The sequence below is a fragment of the Pristiophorus japonicus genome, chromosome 1 (genome assembly GCF_044704955.1).
Source record: "Pristiophorus japonicus isolate sPriJap1 chromosome 1, sPriJap1.hap1, whole genome shotgun sequence".
Classification (NCBI taxonomy): Eukaryota; Metazoa; Chordata; class Chondrichthyes; family Pristiophoridae; genus Pristiophorus; species Pristiophorus japonicus.
Window position 1 is genome coordinate 277,137,140 of NC_091977.1, and position 27,188 is coordinate 277,164,327.

Below are 27,188 nucleotides of genomic sequence, written 5' to 3' on the forward strand. Positions count from 1 at the left end.
CATTGGAATAGTCAAGTCTTGAGATAACAAAGGAAAGGATGAGGGTTTCAACAGCGGATGATCTGAGGCAAGGGTGGAGACGGGCGATGTTACGGAGGTGAAAATAGGCCGTCTTAGTTATGCTGTGAATATGTGGTTGAAAACTCATTTCAGAGTAAAATATGACACCTAAGTTGCAAACAGTTGGAACAATCAAGGAATGACTGAGATCATTTAGTTTCTTGAGGATTACAAAGAAGGATGTTTAACACTTGATTTTACTGATCTGAGTGGGTGCGTTAAGGCCTGCTCTTGTACATGGACCATCTGATGGACAGCAGAACTTAGTAAGTACGATGATGAGGCCTTTAAATTCATGGAATACCATAAGAGATACAAGGCCAACTTAGTAATGCATTCATCCAGGCTGGGGAAAACCAGAAATGAGGTGATGGCAGCCCTGCTGCAAAAAATGAAGAAGAGTGTTATGTATGCAACTATGTAATACTGGCCACCAGAGGGTGTGACTGTTGGAGTCCTAATGGTCACCTGCACACATGTGCAGGGCCAGTATAAAAGGTTGGCTGCCATGTTGTTTAGGCACTCTGGAGTTGTAATAAAGATTAAGGTCACACTAAGTTTAGCTCACAGTACTCAGCCTCGTGGAGTTCTTCTATACATAATAATTGGTGACGAGTAACAGAATACGAACCTTCACGCAACCATGGCTGCCATTGGAATATTACAGAGATTCGTAGAGGGAGAAGCATTTGTTGAGCAGTACTTTGTGGCCAACGAGCTGGAAGGAGTCACTAACGTGGTCAAGAGCAAGGCAGTTCTCCTCACCGTCTGTGGGCCTAAAATATATGGCCTCATCAAGAATCTGCTCGCACCGACAAAACCAACAGAGAAGGAATATACAGAGTTTATGCATGCTGGTTGGGGACCACCTCAAGCCGAAGAAGAGTATCCTCATGGCCAGGTATCATTTTTACATGCACCATCGCTCCAGGAGCCAGGACGTGGCGGTTTATGTCGCCGACCTGAGACGCCTCGCAGGACCTTGCGATTTTGGAGCTACATTGGGGGAAATGCTGCGGGACTTTTTCATGCTTGGAATCAGCCACGAGGTCATTCTTCGAAAGCTGCTGGCTGCCGAAAACCTAGACCTGAGCAGGGCCATCGCGATCGCCCAGGCATGCATGGCCATGGACGATAACACCAAACAGATATCTTCTCAACATCGAAGCTCATCGGCAAGTACTGTGCATAAAATGACGTCACTCGCAGGCCGAACTTCCTATGGCAAAGCCTATACGTCTGCTGCTGCAAGACCTGTGATGACTCAGAGTCCGCCATCGGGGGTGAATGTGAATCCATTAGCACCGTGTTGGTGCTGCGGGGGTAATCATCCGACTCATCAATGTCGATTCAAGCACTACGTGTGCAAATGCTGCGCAACAATGGGGCACCTCCAGCGAATGTGCAAACGTGCTGCGACACACCACGTGGCAGAGGATGATCGATCCGGCGCAGATCACACAGCACAGACAACTCAACCCAAGAAATGCAAGGGGTACATATCTTCACCACCAAAAGCCCTCTTATAATGCTGAAAGTCAAATTAAATGGAGTTCCAGTATCCATGGAGTTGGACACAGGTGCGAGTCAGTCAATAATGAGCCAGAAGGCTTTCGAGAAACTGTGGGGCAATAAGGCACCTAGACCCAAACTGAGCCCATTAATGCAAATATGCGTACCTACACCAAAGAGCTCATAACAGTCATTGGAAGTGCGGTAGTGAAGGTATCGTATGATGGAGCTGTGCATGACCTATCATTGTGGATTGTTCCAACGCTGTTCAGCAGAAGCTGGCTAGAAAAGATTAGATGGAATTGGAACGACATCAGAGCACTATCTTCAGTGGATGACGCCTCGTGTGCTCAAGTGCTGAGCAAGTTTCCCTCACTATTCGAACCAGGCATCGGCAACTTCACAGGCGTCAAGGTACAAATCCATCTAGGCCCCGATGCACGGCCCGTCCATCACAAGGCTCGGGCAGTTCCATGCATGATGAGGGAGAATGTCGAGATCGAACTGGACAGACTCCAACACGAAGGAATTATATCACCAGTCGAGTTCAATGACTGGACCAGTCCAATTGTTCCGGTGTTGAAAAGCGATGGCACGGTCAGAATCTGCGGAGACTACAAGGTAACGATTAACCGAGTCTCACTGCAGGATCAGTACCCGTTGCCCAAGATGATGACCTGTTCGCAACGTAAGCGGGAGGGATGTCGTTCACCAAGTTGGACCTAACTTCTGCCGACATGACACAGGAGCTGGCTGAATCTTCGAAAAGACTGACGTGCATCAACACACACAAAGGACCATTTATATACCACAGGTGCCCTTTCGGGATTCGCTCGGCTGCAGCCATTTTCCAGAGAAACATGGAGAGTTTTCTGAAATCAGTTCCGCGCACTGTTGGGTTTCAAGACGACATCCTGATCACCGGTTGTGACACCATTGAACATCTACACAACTTGGAAGAAGTTCTAAGTCGCCTAGACAGAGTGGGACTCAGGCTGAAATGCTCCAAGTGTGTATTCCTGCCGCCAGAAGTCGAAATTTTGGGGAGAAAGATTGCAGCAGATGGCATCAGGCCCACGGACTCAAAGACAGAGGCCATCAAGAATGCACCCAGACCACAGAATGTGGTGGAGCTGCGTTCGTTCCTGGGACTCCTCAACTATTTCGGTAACTTTCTACCTGGATTGAGCATGTTATTAGAATCTTTGCACATGTTGCTCTGTAAGGGTGACGACTGGGTTTGGGGCAAATCTCAATACACAGCCTTTGAGAAGGCCAGGAACCTGCTATGTTCAAATAAGTTACTTGTACACTATGACCCATGTAAACGTTTAGTGCTAGCTTGTGACGCCTCATCGTACAGGGTTGGCTGTGTATTACAGCAAGCCAATGTATTGGGCAACCTCCAAGCGGTTGCATACGTGTTTAGAAGTCTGTCTAAGGCTGAGAGCGCTTATAGTATGGTTGACAAAGAGGCGATAGCATGTGCATATGGGGTTAAGAAAATGCACCAGTACCTATTTGGACTTCGGTTTGAGCTTGAAACTGACCACAAGCCGCTCATTTCACTATTTCAAAAGAGCAAAGGTATAAACACCAATAATTCGTCCCGCATCCAAAGATGGGCATTAACATTATCCGCTTATGACTATGTAATCTGCCACAGACCAGGCGCTAAAAACTGTGCCGATGCTCTCAGCCGGCTACCATTACCCACCACTGGGTAATGGCGCAGCCCACAGACTTGCTCCTGGTCATCGATGCTTTTGAGAGCGAGGGGTCACCTGTCACGGCTCGCCAGATCAGGACGTGGACCAGCCAGGATCCTGTGCTATAATTAGTAAAAAGTTGCGTCCTAAATGGGAATTGGTCGGCCGTTCCTAGGGAAATGTAAGATGAAATTAAGCCGTTTCACCAACGCAAAGATGAAATGTCCATCCAGTTGGATTGTCCCTTATGGGGTAATCGCATGGTTTTGTCAAAAAAAGGCAGGGAAACATTTATACGCGACCTACACAGTACCCACCCAGGCATTGTTATGATGAAGGCAATTGCCAGGTCGCATGTTTGGTGGCCCGGCATTGACTCTGACGTGGAGTCATGCGTGCATCAGTGCAACACTTGCTCGCAACTGAGCAATGCATTAAGGGAGGCTCCACTGAATCTGTGATCATGGCCCTCCAAACCGTGGTCCAGGACCAAGTAGATTTTGCCGGCCCCTTTCTGGGAAAGATGTTTTTAGTAGTAGTGGACGCTTACTCCAAATTGATTGAATGTGTAATCATGTCATCCAGCACATCCAGAGCCACCATTGAAAGCTTCCAGGCCATGTTCGCCATCCATGGCTTGCCCGACGTCCTTGTCAGCAACAATAGACTGTGTTTTGCCAGCTCGGAATTCAACGAGTTTATGACCCGCAATTGCATCAAACATGTCAGGTCTGCTCCGTTTAAGCCCGCGTCTAATGGTCAAGCTGAGCGGGCAGACGAAGCAATCAAGTAGAGCATGAAACGCGTAACGGACGGCTCCCTGCAGACTCGCTTGTCTCACATTCTGCTCAGTCACCCGACGCGACCTCACTCGCTCACCGGGGTTCCCCCAGCAGAATTGTTAATAAACAGAGTCCTCAAAACCATGCTCTTCCGAGTCCACCCGGATCTTACTGATCATGTGGAAACCCAGCACCACACTGGCAGAACATGTACCACAATCGCGCAGCTGTTTCACGTGACATTGATGTTAACGACCCTGTGTTTGTCCTGAATTACGGTCATGGTCCCAAGTGGGTTGCTGGCACTGTTTTGGCCAAGGAAGGGAATAGGGTGTTTATAACCAAACTGTTAAATGGCCAAACGTGCAAAAAGCATTTAGATCAGACCAAATTGCGAGTTACTGACAATCAGGAATGACTTGAAGAGGACATCACCATTGACGATCCACCAACACACACCCAACCAGCAATCAACCTCGTTGTCAATCACGAGGATGAACCCTGACAGTCCGGTCAGACCAGTCACAGTGCAGTTCAGCAATGGTCTGACCAATTCACACGTGCCAGGGTTTGAACTGAGACGATCAACCAGGGAGTGAAGGGCTCCGGATCGCCTCAACTTGTAAATAACTTGTACCGAAGACTTTGGGGAAAGCGATGTTATGTATGCAACTATGTAATACTTGCCACCAGTGGGTGCGACTGTTGGAGTCCTAATGGTCACCTGCACACACATGCAGGGCCATGTTGTTTAGGCACTCTGGAGTTATAATGAAGACGACTAAGGTCACACTAAGTTTAGCTCACAGTATTCAGCCTCGTGGAATTCTCCTATACATAATAAAGAGGATGAAGGCACTCTTGGCACTCCCCAGATGTGGCTGGTGTAAAGCGCTGAAAGAGTTCTCTCGTGCACCTAGGGGATAGGGTAAGATAACATAAAGAACCATAAGAACATAAGAAATAAGAGCAGGAGTCGGCCATTTGGCCCCTCAAGCCTGCTCCGCCATTCAATAAGATCATGGCTGATCTGATCTTGGCCTCAACTCCACTTCCCTGCCCGCTCTCCATAACCCTTGATTCCCTTATCGTTCAAAGATCTGTCTATCGCCACCTGAAATATATTCAATGACCCAGCCTCTACAGCTCTTGGGAGTAGAGAATTCCAAAGATTTACGACCCTCTAAGAGAAGAAATTTCTGCTCAGCTCCGTTTTAAATGGGCGACCCCTTATTCTGAAACTATGCCTCCTAGTTCTAGATTCCCCATGAGGGGAAACATCCTCTCAGCATCTACCCTGTCAAGCCCCCTCAGAATCTTCTACATTTCAATAAGATCACCGCTCATTCTTCTAAACTCCAATAAGTATAGGTCCAACCTGCTCAACCTTTCTTCATATGACAGCCCCTTCATCTTTGCAATCAAGCTCGTGAACCTCCTCTGAACTGCCTCCAATGAGAAAGAATGGTAAGCCAGCGAACGCTTATATGTGACAAGCACCTGGCATTGTAGAGCTGCGAGAAAGTCAACTCTGCTCACGATTTCATCCTTACATGCCGGAAGATGCTAACCTGCACTATCAGGTGAGCCAGACTGAGTCCTAGCATAACAGAAGCCACTTAAGGGGTGGTTGATATGAATGGGCATACTTAGAATGTATGGCCTACTTACAGTTATCACATGCTGATGTATGCATAGCGAGCTCTTAACGGGGCTACACATAAAGGCATCTTCCTTTATACATTGGCTGTCACATTTGTGAACAAAACAATGACTACACGTCAAGACCGACTAAATAATGCGTCTGTTACTTCTTTCATGCCTTTATGAGCAGAAACCATGCTGACACTGGAGATGTCACATATACTAGCCTGAAAAGTCCTGGATGTATAAAAATTGAACTTGGTGACCTTGGCAATCACTGGGTGCCCAGTAAAATAGATTAGGAAAGCACCTCTATTTCGTAATCTACAACAAAACTCAAAACCAGTGGAAAGGTTCAGGAAAACGAAGACACAGATGCTTTGAAATTGATTTTTTTAGAAGGTATGATGTATTTGTTGAGCAGGGCAAATGCTGGAGAAGCAACCATGCCTGGTGATGACTGAAGATCTCATTTTGAAAACTGCTGATAGGGGTTCTAAGTCTGGGGCATCCTATCTTTCTGTTATGTATGTAATAACTCGATAGACTGAATACTGTAAACTCACTCAGGTGCAAACCTGGCTCAACTTTATTCTGGCCCAAAGTGCCCACATTACATGGTGGCTTCCTTTATATACCTGGCCCGCACACACATGCGTACAGCCCAATGACCTCCGACAGTGGCGCCCCCTGGTGGCTAGTAACCCCAAGCATACATACATGACAACATCCCCCTTCAAGATCATAGTATCAGTCTTTTTATAAGTTAAGACTGTTATATATGTACAATTGTATTTACTCTGTACAGCCACCAGAGTGCTCATCCCCTGGAGTCCCAAGGAATCCCATAATCCCTTGGGAGCGCAGGTATTTGAGGAGGCTTCACAGGTTGGAGAGGCACTCTGGAGACCTGCAATAAAAGACGATGGTCACACTTTACTTTGAGCTCACAGTGTTCAGTCTGACTCTTTCACCATACGAGATACAGATAGCGAACCAAAAGATGCAGAGAACAGTGGGCATCCTGGAGAAATTCTCGGAGGGAGATGATTGGGAAACTTTTGTGGAGCGACTCGACCAATACTTCATGGCCAACGAGCTAGATGGGGAAGAGAGCACTGCCAAATGAAGGGCGATCCTCCTCACCGTCTGTGGGGCACCAACGTATGGCCTCATGAAGAATCTGCTCACTCCAGCGAAACCCACGGAGAAATTATACGACAATTTGTGCACACTGGTCCGAGAGCATTTAAACCCGAAGGAAAGCGTTCTGATGGCGAGGTAGCGGTTCTACACCTAAAAAGGTCTGAAGGTCAGGAAGTGGCGAGTTATGTCACCGAGCTGAGACGCCTTGCAGGACATTGCGAATTTGAAGGACAGTTGGAGCATATGCTAAGAGACTTTATCGTACTTGGCATTGGCCATGAAACCATACTTCGCAAACTTTTGACTGTAGAGATCCCAACCTTGAGTAAGGCCATAGCGATAGCCCAGGCGTTCATTGCCACCAGTGACAATACGAAGCAAATCTCTCGGCACACAAGTGCTGCTACAAGTACTGTGAACAAAGTGATGTTGCTTTCGAATCGTAACGTACAGGGCAGGTCACACATACCTGCAGCTACACGTCCGCAGATGTCTCAGAATCCACCATCAAGATGGCGCTGCGGGGGTGATCATCATTTCCATTCATGCCGATTCAAAGAGTACGTTTGCAAGGGCTGTGGAATAATGGGACACCTCCAATGAGTATGCAGGTGAGCTGCAAAGCCTGTTAAACCTGCAAACTACCATGTTGCAGAGGAGGACAGATCCACGGAGGATCAGGACGAACCAGAGCCCCGGATCGAGGAGGCAGAGGTACATGGGGTGCACACATTCACCATGAATTATCCCCTGATAATGTTGAATGTTGAACTAAATGGACTCCCGGTGTCAATGAAGCTGGACACTGGCGCGAGCCAGTCCATCATAGGCAAAAAGACTTTCGAAGTGGTGCAACAAGGCCTCAAGACCAGTCTTAACTCCAGTTCGCACGAAACTAAGAACTTACACCAAAGAACTGATTCCTGTAATCGGCAGTGCTACTGTAAAGGTCTCCTACAATGGAGCGGTGTACAAGCTACCACTCTGGGTGGTACCGGGCGCTGGTCCCACGCTGCTCGGCAGGAGCTGGCTGGGAAAGATACGGCTGAAACTGGGACGGCGTCCGAGCGCTATCGCCCGCTGACGATACTTCATGTGCCCAGGTCTTAAACAAATTTCCTTCACTGTTCAAACCAGGCATCAGGAAATTCCAAGGAGTAAAAGTGCAGATTCACCTAATTCCGGGGGCGACCCATCCATCACAAGGCGAGAGCAGTACCGTACATGATGAGAGAAAGGGTACAGATCGAGCTAGACCAGCTGCAAAGAGAGGGCATCATTTCCCCGATTGACTTCAACGAGTGGGCCAGTCCTATCGTCCCAGTCCTCAAGGGAGACGGCACCTTCAGAATCTGAGGTGATTACAAGGTAACTATCAATTGTTTCTCCCTGCAGGACCAATACCCACTACCAAAGGCTGACGACCTCTTTGCAATGCTGGTGGGAGGAAAGACGTTCACGAAGCTGGATCTGACTTCAGCCTACATGATGCAGGAACTGGAGGAATCATCGAAGGCCCTCACCTGCATCAACACGCACAAAGGTCTTTTTGTTTATAACAGATGCCCATTTGGAATCCGATCGGCGGCGGCAATATTCCAGAGAAACATGGAAAGCTTGCTGAAGTCAGTCCCACACACCGTGGTCTTCCAGCACAACATGTCGGTCACAAGTCGGAACACAGTCGAGCATCTGCAGAACCTGGAGGAGGTTCTTAGTCGATTCAACCGTGTGGGGCTCAGGTTAAAATGCTCGAAGTGCATTTTCCTGGTGCCTGAAGCGGAGTTCCTGGGAAGGAGGGTTGCGGCGGACGGCGTCAGGCCCACCAATGCGAAGACGGAGGCAATCGAGAACGCACCGAGGCGACAGAACGTGACGGAGCTGTGGTCGTTTCTGGGACACTTGAACTACTTTGGTAACTCCTTACCGGGTCTCAGCACACTGTTTGAACCACTGCATGTCTTACTATGAAAAGGGGACAAATGGGTTTGGAGCAAAAGCCAAGAAAATACCTTTGTAAAAGCGAGAAAATTGTTATGCTCAAACAAATTGCTTGTGTTGTATGATCCATGTAAGCGTTTGATATTAGCATGTGATGCGTCGTCATATGGCGTCGGGTGTGTATTGCAACAAGGTAATGATGTTGGGAAACTGCAACAGGTTGCCTATGCATCCAGGAGTCTGCCTAAGGCTGTGAGAGCCTACAGCATGATTGAGAAAGAAGCGTCTATGGGGTAAAGAAAATGCATCAATACCTGTTTGGACTAAAATTCGAATTGGAAACTGACCATAAACCACTTATATCCCTGTTCTCAGAGAGTAAAGGGAGAAATACCAACGCATCGGCCTGCATCCAGAGATGGACGCTCACATTGTCCGCATACAAATACGCCATCTGCCACAGAAAACTGCACCGATGTTCTCAGTTGGCTGCCATTGCCCACCATTGCCCGGCAGATCGAAACCTGGACAAGCCGGGACCCCTTATTATCTATAGTCAAAAGCTGTGTGCTTCACGGGAGCTGGTCCAGTGTCCCAGTGGAAATGCAGGAAGAGATAAAGCCATTCCAGCAGCGCAAAGATGAAATGTCTATACAGGCAGACTGCCTTCTGTGGGGCAATCGAGTAGTGGTCCCCAAGAAGGGCAGAGACACCTCCATCAATGACCTTCACAGTTTCCACCCAGGCATCGTAATGATGAAAGCGATAGCCAGATTCCACGTGTGGTGGCCCGGTATCGATGCGGACTTCGAGTCCTGTGTTCACAGATGTAATATATGTTCGTAGTTAAGCAATGTACCCAAGGAGGTGCCGCTAAGTTTATAGTCTTGGCCCTCCAAACCATGGTCTGGGGTACACATCGACTATGCAGGCCTGTTCTTGGGGAAAATGCTCCTTGTGGTTGTAGACACTTAATCCAAGTGGATTGAATGTGAGATAATGTCGGCTAGCACACCTGCTGCCACTACTGAAAGCCTGCGGGCCATGTTTGCCACACACGGCCTACCCGATGTCCTGGTGAGCGACAACGTGCCATGTTTTACCAGTGCTGAGTTCAAAGAATTCATGACCCGTAACAGGATCAAACATGTCACATCTGCCCCGTTTAAACCAGTGTCCAATGGTCAGGCAGAGAGAGCAGTGCAAACCATCAAGCAAGATTTGAAGAGGGTAACTGAAGGCTCACTGCAGACTCGCCTATCCCGAGTCTTGCTTAGCTACCGCACGAGACCCCACTCACTCACTGGGATCCCACCTGCTGAACTGCTCATGAAAAGAGCACTTAAGACAAGGCTCTCAATAGTTCACCCTGATCTACATGAACAGATAGAGAGTAGATGGCTTCAACAAAGTACATACCATGATAGCGCAAATGTGTCACGCGAGATTGAAATCAATGATCCTGTATTTGTATTAAATTATGGACAAGGTCCCAAGTGGCTTCCCGGCACTGTCATGGCCAAAGAGGGGAGCAGAATGTTTCGGGTCAAACTTTCAAATGGACTCATTCACCGGAAACACTTGGACCAAATCAAACTCAGATTCACAGACTATCCTGAGCAACCCATTGTGGACCCTACCTTTTTTGATCCCCCAGCATACACACCAGTGGCAACCGGCACCATGGTTGACCATGAAGCAAAACCCATCATCCACAGCAGCCCAGCAGGACCCAACACACCAGGCAGCCCAGCAAGGCCAGCTGCACAGCAGCCCAGCGAGGGCCCAACAAATGATTCAACAACACCAGCTTTCACACCAAGACGATCAACCAGGGCAAGAAGGGCCCCAGATCGACTCACATTGTAAGTAGTTACACGACTGACTTTGGGCGGGAGGTTGGTGGGGAGGTGGAGTGTTGTTATATATATATACTTGTATTTACTCTGTACAGCCACCAGAGGGCTCATCCCCTGGAGTCCCAAGGGATCCCATTTTCCTTTGGGAGCACAGGTAACGAAGGAGGCTTCACAGGTTGGAGACCTGCAATATAAGTCTCAGTTCACACTTTAATTTAAGCTCATAGTGTTCAGTCTGACTCTTTCACCATACACAACAAAGACAGTCCTGGGCTTCCCGCTCATGAATTGATAGTCTCAGTTCAACTCCAGTTCTGGGCGAGCGTTCTGAATCAGTTATGACTGGAGGCTGGATAGCCGATCTGATGGGAGTGGCAGTGACCATGTCAGAGATTGAAAGTCCAGATTCATTGATGACGACGGAGCCCTCTGATGAATGAATATCGGTCGGTTGGTCACTGACACAGCCGCACAATCATGATACCACCGCTGATTTTGATGCCTTGTTTTCAACATGATTGTTCAAGTCAGGATGGACGAGAGAGAGCTTGGTCTTGAGACCTGGCTTCATCAATAGTTCAGCAGGGGAGACCCCGGTAAGCGTGTGGGGTCTTGTCCTGTAATTAAGCAATAAGCATGACAGGCGAGTCTGCAGTGAACCCTGAGTTACACATTTCATACTCTGCTTGATGATTTGGACAGCACGCACTGCTTGACCATTAGAAGCAGGTTTGAATGGTGCTGACCTCACATGTTTAACACCATTGAGTTTCATGAACTCTTGAAACTCCAGACTTGTGAAGCAAGATCGATTGTCGCTCACAATGATGTTAGGCAGACCAAGAGTAGGAAACATGACACGAAGGCTCTCAATAGTAGTAGTAGCCTTGGATGTACTGGATGACATGATTATACACTCTATCCACTTGGAATATGCATCCACCACAACAAAAAACATCTTACCTAGGAAAGGACCTGCAAAGTCGATGTGGATCCTCGACCATGATTTGGATGGCCATGACCACAGACTCAGCGGAGATTCCGCTGGTACTTTGCTTAGCTGCATGCAAGTGTTGCACTGATGCACACATGATTCCAGATCAGAGCCAATCCCAGGCCACCATACATGAGACCTGGCAACGGCTTTCATCATGACAATACCGGGATGAGTGCTGTGTAGATCACGTACAAATTTCTCTCTGCCTTTCTTAGGCATAACATCACGATTACCCCACAATAAATAATCTGACTGAATGGATTGTGTAAGATTTGGTCTCATCACACAGTTCCATAGGTATAGCAGACCAATCACCACTAAGAACACAACGTTTTACAACCGATAAAGTCAGGTCCTGTCTGGTCCAGGTCCTAACTTGTTGAGCAGTGACAGGGGTTCCTTCACTCTCAAAAGCATCCAGAACTAACAGTAGATCTGCAGGTTGTGGCGTTTCCACCTCCAGTGTGGGCAAAGGCAGACGGCTCAGTGCATTGGCACAATTCTCGGTGCCAGGTCGATGGTGAATGACATAATCATAGGCAGATAATGTCAGCGCCCACCTCTGGATGTGGGACGATGCATTGGTATTGATACCTCTGTTTTCCGAAAACAATGAAATGAGTGGCTTGTGATCCGTTTCGAGTTCGAAACAAAGACCAAACAGGTACTGATGCATCTTTTTAATGCCATACAATCAGGTTAAAGCTTCTTTTTCTACTATGCTGTAGGCTCTTTCCGCCAGTAAAAGGCAATATTATTTGAATGGGGAGAAATTACAATATGATGCGGTGCAGAGGGACCTGGGGGTCCTTGTGCATGAATCCCAAAAAGTTAGTTTGCAGGTACAGCAGGTAATCAGGAAGGTGAATGGAATGTTGGCCTTCATTGCAAGAGGGATGGAGTACAAAAGCAGGGAGGTCCTGCTGCAACTGTACAGGGTATTGGTGAGGACGCACCTGGAGTACTGCGTGCAGTTTTGGTCACCTTACTTAAGGAAGGATATACTAGCTTTGGAGGGGGTACAGAGACGATTCACTAGGCTGATTCCGGAGATGAGGGGGTTACCTTATGATGATAGATTGAGTAGACTGGGTCTTTACTCGTTGGAGTTCAGAAGGATGAGGGGTGATCTTATAGAAACATTTAAAATAATGAAAGGGATAGACAAGATAGAGGCAGAGAGGTTGTTTCCACTAGTCGGGGAGACGAGAACTAGGGGGCACAACCTCAAAATACGGGGGAGCAAATTTAAAACCGAGTTGAGAAGGAATTTCTTCTCCCAGAGGGTTGTGAATCTGGAATTCTCTGCCCATGGAACCAGTTGAGGCTAGTCATTGAATGTATTCAAATCACAGATAGATAAATTTTTAACCAATAAGGGAATTAAGGGGTATGGGGAGCGGGCGGGTAAGTGGAGCTGAGTCCACGGCCAGATCAGCCATGATCTTATTGAATGGCGGAGCAGGCTCAAGGGGCTAGATGGCCTACTCCTGTTCCTAATTCTTATGTTCTTATGTTCTTATGTTTGACAAATTTTTCGAAGCATACACAACAGGTTGTAGTTTACCCGATTCATTAGCTTGTTGGAGCACACAGCCAACTCCATATGATGAAGCATCACAGGCCAATACTAGACGCTTACATGGATCATAATGTACCAGCAGCCTGTTAAAGCAAAGCAGATTAGTAGCTTTCTCAAAAGCTCTATCTTGGAACACACCCCAATCCTAGTTGTCGGCTTTTCTGATCAGCATGTGCAGTGGCTCTAATAAAGTACTCAATCTAGGTAAGAAATTACCAAAGTAGTTGAGTAGACCAAAGAACGAACGCAGCTCCGTTACATTCTGAGGCCTGGGTGCATTTTTGATGGCCTTGGTTTTCGAGTCCGTAGGCCTGATGCCATCAGCAGCAATCTTCCTCCCCAGAAATTCGACATCCGGTGCCATGACGACGCACTTCGAACAATTCAGCCTGAGTCCCACTTTTTCCAGACGATGTAGAACCTCTTCAAGGTTGTTCAGGTGTTCGGCAGTGTCACGGCCTGTAACCAGAATGTCATCTTGAAACACAACAATTCTAGGGAAGAACTTCAGTAGCCTCTCCATGACCCTCTGAAATATGGCTGCAGCCGAGCGAATTCCAAAAAGATACCTGTTGTAGATAAATAGTCCTTTATGAGTGTTGGTGCACGTAAGTTTCTTCGATGTGTTGGCGAGCTCCTGTGTCATATAGGCCGACGTCAGATCCAGTTTAGTGAATGACTTCCCACCGGCTAGCGTTGCAAACAGGTCATCAATCTTCGGTAACGGGTATTGATCCTGTTTCGAAAATTGGTTGATCGTAACCTTGTAGTCTCCACAAATTCTGACAGTGCCATCACTCTTCAACACAGGAACAATGGGACTGGTCCATTCGTTAAATTCGACCGGTGATATGACCCTTTCACATTGGACCCTGTCCAGCTCAATTTCAACCTCCCTCATTATGTACGGAACAGCCCGAGTTTTGTGGTGGACGGCTCTTGCACCCGAGTCCAGGTGAATCTATACCTTGGCTCCCGTGAAATTGCCGATGCCCGGTTCAAACAGTGAGGAAAACTTGCTCAGCACTTGAGCACACGAAGTGTCATCCACCGATGACAATGCTTCGACATCGTTCCAATTCCATTTGATTTTTTTGAGCCAATTCCTGCCAAACAGCGTTGGACCATTTCCTGGAATGATCCATAACGGTAGATCATGAACCACACCATCATACGACACCTTGACTACTGCACTGCCAATCACCGGTATGAGTTCTTTGGTGTTAGTACGCAACTTGGCCAATACTGGACTCAGCTTAGGCTTCACAGCCTTAGTATCCCACAGTTTGTCGAATGTCCTTTGGCTCCTTATCGACTGACTCACACCCGTGTCCAATTCCATCGATACCGGCATGCTATTTAGTTTCACATTAACCATTATCGGTTGGCTGTTTGTCAGGAACGAATACAGTCCATACAGTTCCTCCCCGGGTATCTCGGGTTGCATATCCAGGTCCGCGCTGGATTGGTCGTCAGCATCGTTGTGGTGAGTTGCAGCACGTTTGCTCAGTTGTGGACACACTCGCTGAAGATGCCCCACTTTCGAACAGCCTTTACAGATGTACTGTTTAAAACGACACTGATGATGCTGATGATTGTCTCCTCAACGCCAACAGGGAGAAATCGGATTCGGACTTGAGCAGCTACAGGTTTCGCAAACGCGTCGAGTAGGCCCTGCCATAAGCAGCTATGCCATACGACGACACAATCTTGTTTACAGTACTTGCCGTGGAGCTCTGACTCTTCGATGATATCTGCCTTAAATTATCATCCGTCGTCATGCATGCCTGGGCAATCACGATGACCTTGTTCAAATCCAGCGTCTCCGCAATCAATAGCTTCCACAGGATCACCTCGTGGTTGATTCCTATTACGAGAAATCTCGCAGCATGTCTCCCAACGCATCTTCGAATTTACATGGCCCAGCAAAACATCTTAGGTCAATGATGAATTCCGACACATCCTGGCCCTCAGAACAAACATGCGTGTAGAATCGATAGCGTGAGATGATGGTGCCTTCTTTTGGTTTGAGATGGTTACGTACCAGAGCACCCAATTCCTCATAGTCCTTGTCCGTTGGACGTGCAGGCGAGAGGAGATTCTTTATGAGGCCATAGATTTTCGGACCGCAAACAGTGAGGAAAACCGCTCTGCGCCTAACTGCGTCAGTAGCTTCCTCCATTTTGTTGGCCATGAAGTACTGGTCCAGGCGATCGATAAAATCCGACCAGTCCTCTCCCTCCACGAATCTCCTCAGAATTCCAATGGTGCTCATTTTGCATGTGAAGGTTCCTGAGTTACCTTGACGCCAAATGTTATGTATGTAATAACTCGATAGACTGAATACTGTAAACTCACTCAGGTGCAAACCTGGCTCAACTTTATTCGGGCCCAACGTGTCCACATTACATGGTGACTTCCTTTATATACCTGGCCCGCACACCCGTGCATACAGCCCAATGACCTCTGACAGTGACGCCCCCTGGTGGCTAGTAACCCCAAGCATACATACGTGACACTTTCATGGAATCATAGAATCGTGCAATGATGCAGCACGGAAGGACGTCATTTGGCCCATCGTGCTTGTGTCGGCTCAAATCTATATTTCCGAGTTTTTTTTCATTTGCAAACATTGAGATTATGCCCTGTATACCCAAGTTCAGGTCATTTACATATATGAAAAAGAACTGTGGTTCTGATATAAACTGCATTAGTGATTGAGCACTGCACTATCGCCGATGCCTTCTTTTGGATGAGATGTTAAACCGAGGATGTAAAAAATCCCTTGGAACTATTTTGAAAAAGAGCAGAGGAGTTATCCCCGGTGTCCTGGCCAATATTTATCCCTCAGTCAACATCACTAAAACAGATTATTTGATGATTGTCACATTGCGGTTTGTGGGATCTTGCTGTGTGCAATTTGGCTGCCTCATTTCCTACATTGCGACAATGACTTACACTTAAAGTACTTCATTGGCTGAAAAGCACTAAAACATAAGAACATAAGAAATAGGAGCAGGAGTAGGCCATCCTTCCTCTCCAGCCTACTCCGCCATTTAATAAGATCATGGCCGATCTGATCATGGACTCAGCTCCACTTCCCTGCCCACTCAACATAACCCCTTATCCCCTTATTGTTTAAGAAACTGTTTATTTCTGACTTAAATTTATTCAATGACTCAGCCTCCACAAATCTCTGGGGCGGAGAATTCCACAGATTTACAACCCTCTAAGAGAAGAAATTCCTCCTCAACTCAGTTTTAAATGGGCGGCCCCTTATTCTGAGAGTATGCCCTCTAGTTTTAGTTTCCTCTATGACTGGATATATCCTCTCTGCATCCACCTAGTCTAGCCCCCTCATTATCTTATAGGTTTCGATAAGATCGCCTCTCATTCTTCTGAACTCCAATGAGTATAGGCCCAACCTACTCAACCTATCTTCATAAGTCAGCTCCCTCATCTCTGGAATCAACCTAGTAAACCTTCTCTGAACAGTCTCTAATGCAAGTATATCCTTTCTTAAATACGGAGACCAAAACTGCACGCAGTACTCTAGGTGTGGCATCACCAATATCCTATACAGTTGTTGCAGAACTTCTCTGCTTTTATACTCTATCCCCCTTGCAATAAAGGCCAACATTCAATTTGCCTTCCTGATTATGTGCTGTACCTGCATACTAACTTTTTGTGTTTCATGCACAAGGACCCCCACGGCCCTCTGAACTGCAGCACTTTGCAATTTTTCTCCATTTAAATTATAATTTGCTTTTCTATTATTTCTGCCAAAGTGGATAACCTCACACTTTCCCACATTATACTCCATCTGCCACATTTTTGGCCACTCACTTTGCACTTCTATCCCTTTGCAGATTTTTTGTGTCCTCCTCACAATTTGCTTTCCCACCCATCTTTGTATCATCAGCAAACTTGGCTACATTACACTCGGTCCCTTCATCCAAGTCATTACTATAGATTGTAAATAGTTGAGGCACCAGCACCAATCCCTGCGGCACCCCATTAGTCACTGTTTTCCAAACAGAAAATTATCCATTTATCTCAACTCCCTGTTTTCTGTTAGTTATCCAATTCTCTATCCATGCTAATATATTACCCTCAACCCTGTGAACTTTTATCCTGTACAGTAACCTTTTATGTGGCACCTTATCGAATGCCTTCTAGAAATCCAAATACACCACATCCACTGGTTCCCCCTCATCTACACTGCTCGTTACATCCTCAAAGAACTCCAGCAAATTTGTCAAACATGATTTCCCTTTCATAAAACCATGCTGACTCTGCTTGATTGAATTATGCTTTTCCACATGTCCTGCTACTGCTTCCTTAATAATGGACTCCAGCATTTTCCCAACGACAGGTGTTAGGCTAACTGGTCTATAGGTTCCTGCTTTTTGTCTGCCTCCTTTTTTAAATAGGGGCATTATATTTGTGGTTTTCCAATCAGCTGGGACCTCCCCAGAATCCAGGGAATTTTGGTAGATTACAACCAATGCATCCACTATCTCTGCAGCCACTTCTGTTAAGACCCTAGGATGCAGGCCATCAGGTCCAGGGGACTTGTCCTCCTTTAGTCCCATTATTTTACCAAGTACTACTTCTTTAGTGTTGATGATTGTATTAAGTTCCTCCTCCCTATAGCCCCTTGATTATCCACTATTGGGATGTTTTCACTTCCTTTTCCTTCCCAAGATCCACAAACAGGACTGCCCCAGTAGACCCATCATTTCAACCTGTTCTTGCCCCACAGAAATTATTTCTTCCTATCTCAACTCTATTTTTTTCTCCCCTTGTCCACTCTCTTCCCACCTACATCCGCGACTCCTCCGACGCCCTCCATCACTTTAACAGTTTCCAGTTTCCTGGCCCCAACCGTCTCCTTTTCACTATGGACGTCCAATCCCTCTACACTTCCATCCTCCACCAGGTTGGCCTGAGGGCACTCTGCTTTTTCCTCGAGCAGAGGCCCAACCAGTCCCCATCCACCACCACGCTCCTCCGCCCGGCTGAACTTGTTCTCACATTGAACAACTTCGCCTTTAACTCCACTCACTATCTCCAAATTAAAGATGTTGCTATGGGAAGCGGCATGGATCCTAGCTATGCCTGCCTTTTCATGGGATATGTGGAACATTCTTTGTTCCAGTTCTACTTGGGTCCCCTCCCTCACCTCTTTTTCCGGTACATTGACGACTGTATCGGTGCCGTTTCCTGCTCTCGCCCTGAACTTGAAAATTTCATTCACTTTTGCATCCAATTTCCACCCTTCCCTCACCTGCACATGATCCATCTCCAACTCTTCACTCCACTTTCTTGACTTCTCTGTCTCCATTTCTGGGGATAGGCTTTCGACCAATATCCACTATAAGCCCACTGACTCCCACAGCTACCTGAACTACACTTCCTCCTACACCGCATCATGTAAGGACTCCATTCCATTCTCCCAGTTTCTCCGTTGCATCTGCTCTGACGACGCCACCTTTCACACTAGTGCCTCTGACATGTCTTTCTTTTTCTTCAACCGAGGATTACCCTCCACTGCGCTTAACATGGCCCTCGACCGTGTCCGTTCTATTTCCCGCATCTCTGCTCTCATCCCATCCCCTCCCTCTCAGAACCACGACACCAGCCTCCAAGTTCAACGGATCATCCGCCGCCATTTACACCACCTCCAGCATGATCCCACCACCAATCACATCTCCCCCCCTTTCCTCCCCTCTCAGCGTTCTGAAGGGACTGCTCCCTCCGCAACAACCTGGTCCATTCCACAGTCACCCCCAGCACCCCCTCCCCTTCCCACGGCACCTTCCCCTGCAAGCGCAGGAGATGCAACATCTGCCCTTTTACCTCTTCCCTTCCCACTATCCCGGGTCCCAGGTGAACCAGCGATTTATTCATACTTCTTTCAATTTAGTATACTGTATTCACTGCTCACAATGTGGTCTCCTCTACATTGGGAAAACCAAGCATAGATTAGATGACCGCTTAGCTGAACACCTCCGTTCAGTCTGTAAGCGTGACCCCGAGCTTCTGGTCACCTGTCACTTTAATTCTCTGCTCCACTCCACTCTGACATCTCTGTCCTTGGACTCCTCCACTGTCCCAATGAAGCTCACCACAAGCTCGAGGAACAGCACTCATATTTCGTTTATGCACTTTACAGCCTTCTGGACTCAACATCGAGTTCAACAGTTTCAGACCATAACCTCTGGCCACATTTTGTTCCCTTTCTTCCCTTTGACCCCTCAACTACATCATCCCTGCTATAATAGTTTTTTGATCAATACTGCCAAGTTTAGGAAATGCCATAAAAGCCTAATATGACCAGCAGTAAGACCGTACCTACCCTTCATTGTCATAAGAACATAAGAAATAGAAGCTAGAGTAGGCCATTTGGCCCTTTGAACCTGCTCCACCATTCAACAAGATCACGGCTGATCTTCTTCCTCAATTCAACCTTCCCGCACTATCCCCTTAGTTCCCAAAAAATAATCGACCTCTGTCTTGAATATTCTCAACGACTGAGCATCCGCAGTTATCTGGGGACAGAATTCCAAAGATTCACAACCCTTTGAGTGAAGACATGTCTCCCCATCTCAGTCCTAAATGGCTAACCCCTTATTCTGAGACTGTGACCCTGTGTTCTACATTCCCCACCCAGGAGAATCTTCTCAGCATTAACCCCGTCAAGGCCCTTAAGAATATTATATGTTTCAATTAGATCACCTCTTATTCTTCTAAACTCTGGGGAATATAGACGTAGTCTAGTAAATCTCTGCTCATAGGGCAATTCCCTCATACCAGGAACTAGTCTAGTGAACCTTCATTGCACTCCATATAATGTCTTTCCTTAGGTACACAGTACTGCAGGTGTGGCCTCAACAATGCCTTACTTCCCTGAAGTACTACTGAGGGTTTCTGCATTGGCCAGCCTGTAATTTCTCCCCTTCCCTCTTACTTTAATATATGGAAAACGCCGACTGGCAAATGCAGAAGCATAAAACCCCGTCATTCTACTCTACAAGATGTTGCCCATATTACAACAGTGACTACACTTCAAAAAGTATTTAATTGGCTGTAAAGCGCTTTGAGGCTGTATAAATGCAAGTCTTTCTTTCTTTTTCTTCCCCAATGGTAGCTCTGACATAAAAGGATAACATATCAAGTCATTACTCCCATAGTTATAAAGTGCTGCTATACAATTTGACCTACAAAAGTTAACCAAAATTGCATTTTTTATTATGAAAAAGTATATATACTTACAGCAAATTGCATATTCATGGTAATGTTTATTGCAGGCAGATGATCTAGGTGATGTCTTATTGAAGAAATAAGTAAGAATAGTCCATAGTCCAGTATTATGATTATTGTCCAAATACACACATTACTGAAGATGGGAACAAAGAAGCGTCCCATGATTTTCCATTCCCTTTCTGATAAGCACAGTGCTGGGATCTTTATAAAGCATTTTTTCTCTTTTCTGGTTAGTTGGAGCAAATGAGGCTTACCTTGTTCTTTCTGCCTCTCATCAAACTGAAGGAATTGCTTTGTGACAAATATGTTTTCAAACTTTATGTTGGTGAAATACCTTTTGATGTAGAACCAAGTGAATATTAGGACCAGTAGGATACCCAATACGGCCATAACACTTTTACAAACTCGAAAAAATGTGCCAAATGTTGAAATGATATTATTAGCCAGGATCTCCAAGTCAACTCTGGTTGCATTGAGGTTTCTTTTTAAATCCTCATCTTCTATGTTGTGTTTTATCTTAAAATCATCGACAAACATCACAAACTGATTTCCTGGTATTTTTTGGATTTGTTGGTGAATCCAGTTAATAACTTCAATGTATTTTGCCAAAAGATCTTTGATGGATAGGAGCATGTCCTCCATGTAGCAGACTAAACTTTCTACCAATCCTTTTAAATTGTGAAAGCTGTTTTGGGCACAGTTGAAGAGCACCACTCCAGTGCCAGCTGTTATCAGAGCGTTGCGGCCTTGTTGCGTTCCGCATGAAACGAGGAAAATCAGACTGAAGCATCTCAGATACTTTGAAAGAAACAAAGCTGCAGAAGTGACGGCAGCAAAAGGTCCGCACACTATCAGAGCCACTGCGAGGTAGCATCGCAATGCTCGCAAGCTGACGTAGAGGATGCCACTGGCCCCCAGTCCCATCAGGAGACAGAGTGAGATCAGGGACAGAATGTTCCTCAAACCGGACCTTCGCTCTGATGCAAACAGCTCAAAGAGCCCTCCAAAGAACTGAGCCGCATTGTTGAGAATGGCCATTTTAATTTTGCTACTTCTTTTCTGCAATTGGAGAAACTGAAATCAAATAACATTTTCATAGTTATAATTTTATAAAATCATAGAATGATAGAAATTTACAGCAAGGAAGGAGGCCATTTTGGCCCATCATGTTCCCGACGGCTGACAAACAGCTATCCAGCCTAATCCCACTTTCCAGCTCTTGGTCTGTAATCCTGTAGGTTACGGCACTTCAAGTGCACATCCAAGTACTTTGTTAAAGTGGTGAGGGTTTCTGCCTCTACCATCCTTTCAGGCAGTGAGTTCCAGACCCCCACCACCCTCAGCATGAAGAAATTTCCCCTCATTTAAAGAGCAATGGATAAATGCATTAATATCTTGTTAAATGGGCACTGGTTAACTTAGAGTAGTGCTAGTATGCATCAAGTTCAAAACCAGAGATATTTTCTCCAGCTCCCATTCAGCTATCTATCATTATACAGCATGATAATTGAATTAAGAGTTAGGAACGTGCTGGTCAAGGGAATGTTGTTTTGAGTTTCACTTCCCATGCCGTGACACTAAAGCAAATCCTAACAATACAGTAAAAAAACAACTCAAGTATTTCAATTGTAATATTATTAACCCAATATAAACAAATATTTAGAAAGAAAGAAAGAAAATAAGAAGTTTAAGCACATTTCTCTTTCTCTTTTTCATTATTTATTACTTCCAAATTAATATAACTCCCATAATAGACTGGGGGAGAAGTTCATCTCACAGTTGCCTGTGCCAGGAGTTGAAAATCAGGGGATACACCTTGGTCACCCCATTCATGTCCAAGGCCTGCCTGATGCCATATTCAGCCTGTAAATGGGCAAGCAACACACTCGGCCACTTCTTTATTATGCAAACCGGAATCCTATACTGGTTGTTGGATCCAAGTACAAAACCCCGGTGTGCACAACAGCACTGTGGGCCACACCGACCCGGACACAGGTCTGCTTCACCTGTTTGCCCCACCCCCGCACCCCCTGTAAATACTCCTCCCCACCCAGGACCTACCTGCTGGCCGGCTCAGTGTTGGAGCCAACTGGAATTTGTCAAGTCACGATCGGTGAGCTGCACTGGGTTGCTCGTTTGGCACCCATGGCTTGCCACTTCGATTGCAATGAGGCCCAATACTGAATGTGGCTCAGGCCTCAGGCTAGCCTGGACCAGCATGCGGAGCAATCACTCAGTCAATTGCTCTGTTTTGGGTGGAAGTTGATTTTATCCCTCTAAAAGTCTTACAACTTCTTGTTAATTCACGCCATTATAAATTCCAAAGTCCATATTTATAATACTAACTGTGTAAATAAAGTTGTCATGCTGTAATTAAAAGCTTTTAACAGCCAGCAAAGAATGACTAAAAAATGATTAAGAAATGAAAGTTAGACTATGAAAGTAAACTAGCACATAATATAAAAACAGATAGCAAGAGTTTCTATAGGTATTTAAAAAGGAAAAGAGTGGCTAAAGTAAATGTTGGTCCCTTAGAGGACGAGCCCAGGGAATTAGTAATGGGGAACATGGAGATGGCAGAAACTCTGAACAAATATTTTGTATCAGTCTTTATGGTAGAGGACACGAACAATATTCCAACGGTGGATAGTCAAGGGGCTATGGTGGGGGGCGGGGGGAGGAGATGGTACTTAAGATAATGGGATTAAAGACAGATAAATCCCCTGGACCTGATGGTTTGCATCCTAGGGTCTTAAGAAAAGTAGTGGCAAGGATTGTGGATGCATTGGTTGTAATTTACCAAAATTCCCTGGATTCTGGGGAAGTCCCAGCAGATTGGAAAACTACAAATGTAACGCCATTATTTAAAAAAGGAGGCAGTCAAAAAGCAGGAAAATACAGACCAGTTAGCCTAACATCTGTGGTTGGGAAAATGTTGGAGTCCATTATTAAATAAGCATAGCGGGACATTTGGAAAAGCAAAATTTGGTCAGGCAGAGTCAGCATGGATTTATGAAGGGGAAGTCATATTTGACAAATTTGATGGAATTCTTTGAGGATGTAATGAACAGGTGGATAAAGGGGAACCAGTGGATGTGGTGCATTTGAACATCCAGAAGGCATTTGACAAGGTGCCACATAAAAGGTTATTGCAGAAGCAAAAGGTTCACGGGGTTGGGGGTAATATATTAGCATGGATAGAGGATTGGCTAACTAACAGAAAACAGAGAGTCAGGATAAATGGTTCATTCTCTGGTTGGCAATCAGTAACTAGTGGGGTGCCGCAGGGATCAGTGCTGGGACCCCAGCTATTTACAATCTATATTAATGACTTAGATGAAGGGATTGTGTGTAACGTAGCCAAGTTTGCTGATGATACAAAGATGAGAGGAAAAGCAATGTGTGAGGAGAACACAAAATGTGAGTAGGCAAAAATTTGGCAGATGGAGTATAATGTTGGAAAGTGTGAGGTCATGCACTTTGGTAGAATAAATCAAAGAACAAGTTATTATTTAAATTAGAAAGAGTGCAAAGTGCTGCAGTACATTGGTGAGGCCACACCTGGAATACTGCCTGCAGTTTTGGTTTCCATATTTACGAAAGGATATACTTGCTTTGGAGGCAGTTCAGAGAAGGTTCACTAGGTTGATTCTGGGATAGGGGGTTGACTTATGAGGAAAGGTTGAGTAGGTTGGGCATCTACTCATTGGAATTCAGAAGAATGAGAGGTGATCTTATAGAAACGTATAAGATTATGAGGGGGCTTGACAAGGTGGATGCAGAGAGGATGTTTCCACTGATGGGGGAGACTTGGACTAGAGGGCATGATCTTAGAATAAGGGGCCACCCATTTAAAACAGAGATAAGGAGAAATTTCTTCTCTCAGTGGGTTGTAAATCTGTGGAATTCGCTGCCTCAGTGAGCTGTGGAAGCTGGGCCATTGAATAAATTTAAGACAGAAATAGACAGTTTCTTAAATGATAAGGGGATAAGGGGTTATGGGGAGCGGGCAGGGAAGTCGAGCTGAGTCCATGATCAGATCAGCCATGATCTTATTGAATGGCGGAGCAGACTCGAGGGGCCATATGGCCTACTTCTGCTCCTATTTCTTATGTTCTTATGTTCTTATGATCTTACAATTACACGCTTTCACCAGTAAAGTTGCTGTACTGCCACCACTGGTGAGAGAGTATAATTACTGAATGACAAGATTACATGGGTCATTTCTGCTGAAATGTGGAAATAGGAATTTAAAATTGAAATATAAAAATAACTCCGTAACATTGACCGTCTCTGCCCTTGCCTCAGCTCAGTCGCTGCTGAAACCCTCATCCATGCTTTTGTTACCTCTAGACTTGACTATTCCAATGCACTCATGGTTGACCTCTCATGTTCTATCCTACGTAAACTTGAGGTCATTCAAAACTTAGCTGCCATGTCCTAACTCGTACAAAGTCCCACTCACCCATCACCCCTGTGCTCGCTGACCTACATTGGCTCCCGGTTAAGCAACGCCTCAATTTCAAAATTCTCATCCTTCTTTTCAAATCCTTTCATGGCTTTACCCCTCCCTATATCTGTAATCTCTTTCAGCCCCACAACCCCCAAGATATCTGCATTCCTCTAATTCTGCCCTCTTGAGCATCCCTGATTATAATCGCTCAACCATTGGTAGCCATGCCTTCTGTTGCATAGGGTCTGGAATTCCCTCTCGAAACCTCTCTGCCTCGCTACCTCTCTTGCCTCCTTTAAGACGCTCCTTAAAACCTACCTCTTTGACTGTCACCTGCCTAATTTCTCCTTGTGTGGCTCATTGTCAAATTTTTGTCTTATAACATTCCTGTAAAGCGCCTTGGGATGTTTTACTATTTTAAGGCGCTCTATAAATACAAGTTGTTGTTGTTGAATTACATCTGCGTGCCCTGGTTCAGTTATGCCGCATCCTCTAACCCCACTTCACCTGAAGATTGGACTTGTTCTTGTTCTTCAACTGGTATTACAAAATGATTAGTACCAAATCCAGCTTCAGGGGCTTTTTGTTGAGACTATTGAACTCCAGATATCTAAAGGTTAACATGACCATGTCATAGACTCCGCCAAGTCAATGCAAAATGTATGTTAACTGGCAAAACCAGGATCCATTGCTCCAGAATTGGAGCACTTTGTACCTAAGATAGATCAGAGTATTTTCTAAATAGTGAGGAGATAGGAACTGTGGTAAATCCGAGAGATTTAGGAATCCATGCACTGAAATCACTAAAAGCTAGTGGACAACAATGTCCCTTTAAGCTGCGCGGCCGTGCGGCTATCTGGACCTCCCGCGCAGCCGGCTTGCCTGCCTTTCAATGGGAAAAACTGTGCCTGCGCGGTACTGTGAATGGGCTGCACAGCTATTTAAAGGGCCCGTACACCCACAATAAAACTAACGGGAACATTGGTGGACAGGTCCGATTTTTTTTTGAAGGCTAATTGAATATTGGCCTTTATCACAAGGAGGCTGCAATATAAAGAGGTGGAAATTATGTAACAGTTATATAAAGCTTTGGTTAGTCCCCATTTATTGTTCAGTTCTGGGCACCACACCTCAAGAAGAATATATTGATTTTGGAGATAGTACAGCACAGATTCACAAGAAGGATACCAGGGCTAAAGGGGTTAAATTATGAGGACAGGTTGCATAGACTAGGCTTGTATTACATAAGAACATAAGAATTAGGAACGGGAGTAGGCCATCTGGCCATTCAACATGGCTGATCTGGCCGTGGACTCAGCTCCTCTTACCCGCCCGCTCCCAGTAACCCTTAATTCCCTTATTGGTTAAAAATCTATCTATCTGTGACTTGAGTATATTCAATGAGCTAGCCTCAACTGCTTCCTTGGGCAGAGAATTCCACAGATTCACAACCCTCTGGGAGAAGAAATTCCTTCTCCACTCGGTTTTAAATTGGCTCCCCCATATTTTGAGGCTGTGCCCCCTAGTTCTAGTCTCCCCGACCAGTGGAAACAACCTCTCTGCCTCTATCTTGTCTATCCCTTTCATTATTTTAAATGTTTCTATAAGATCACCCCTCATCCTTCTGAACTCCAACGAGTAATGACCCAGTCTACTCAATCTATCATCATAAGGTAATCCTCTCATCTCCGGAATCAGCCGAGTGAATCATCTCTGTATCCCCTCCAAAGCTAGTATATCCTTCCTTAAGTAAGGTGACCAAAAATGCACGCAGTACTCCAGGTGCGGCCTCACCAATACCCTGTACAGTTGCAGAAGGACCTCCCTGCTTTTGTACTCCATCCCTCTCGCAATGAAGGCCAACATTCCATTCGCCTTCCTGATTACCTGCTGCACCTGAAAACTAAATTTTTGGGATTCATGCACAAGGACCCCCAGGTCCCTCTGCACCGCAGCATGTTGTAATTTCTCCCCATTCAAATAATATTCCCTTTTACTGTTTTTTTTCCCAAGGCGGATGAACTCACACTTTCCGACATTGTATTCCATCTGCCAAACCTTAGCCCATTCGCTTAACCTATCTAAATCTCTTTGCAGCCTTTCTGTGTCCTCTACACAACCCACCTTCCCACTAATCTTTGTGTCATCTGCAAATTTTGTTACACTACACTCTGTCCCCTCTTCCAGGTCATCTATGTATATTGTAAATAGTTATGGTCCCAGCACTGATCCCT

The 27,188-nt window shown here is 45.8% G+C and overlaps 1 protein-coding gene across 1 annotated transcript in view; it reads right to left on the bottom strand.

The window, feature by feature from the left end:
* The window catches only part of LOC139263182 (dendritic cell-specific transmembrane protein-like), a 34,183-nt gene extending 8,599 nt beyond the window's left edge, over positions 1-25,584 (bottom strand). The window contains exons 1-2 of the mRNA XM_070878913.1: positions 25,516-25,584; positions 20,511-21,560 (exon numbers count right to left, since the gene is read on the bottom strand). Of these exons, the coding sequence (XP_070735014.1) occupies positions 20,511-21,560; positions 25,516-25,584 (1,119 nt within the window). The remainder of the gene's footprint in view (positions 1-20,510; positions 21,561-25,515) is intronic.
* Between the last annotated feature and the right edge of the window lie 1,604 nt (positions 25,585-27,188).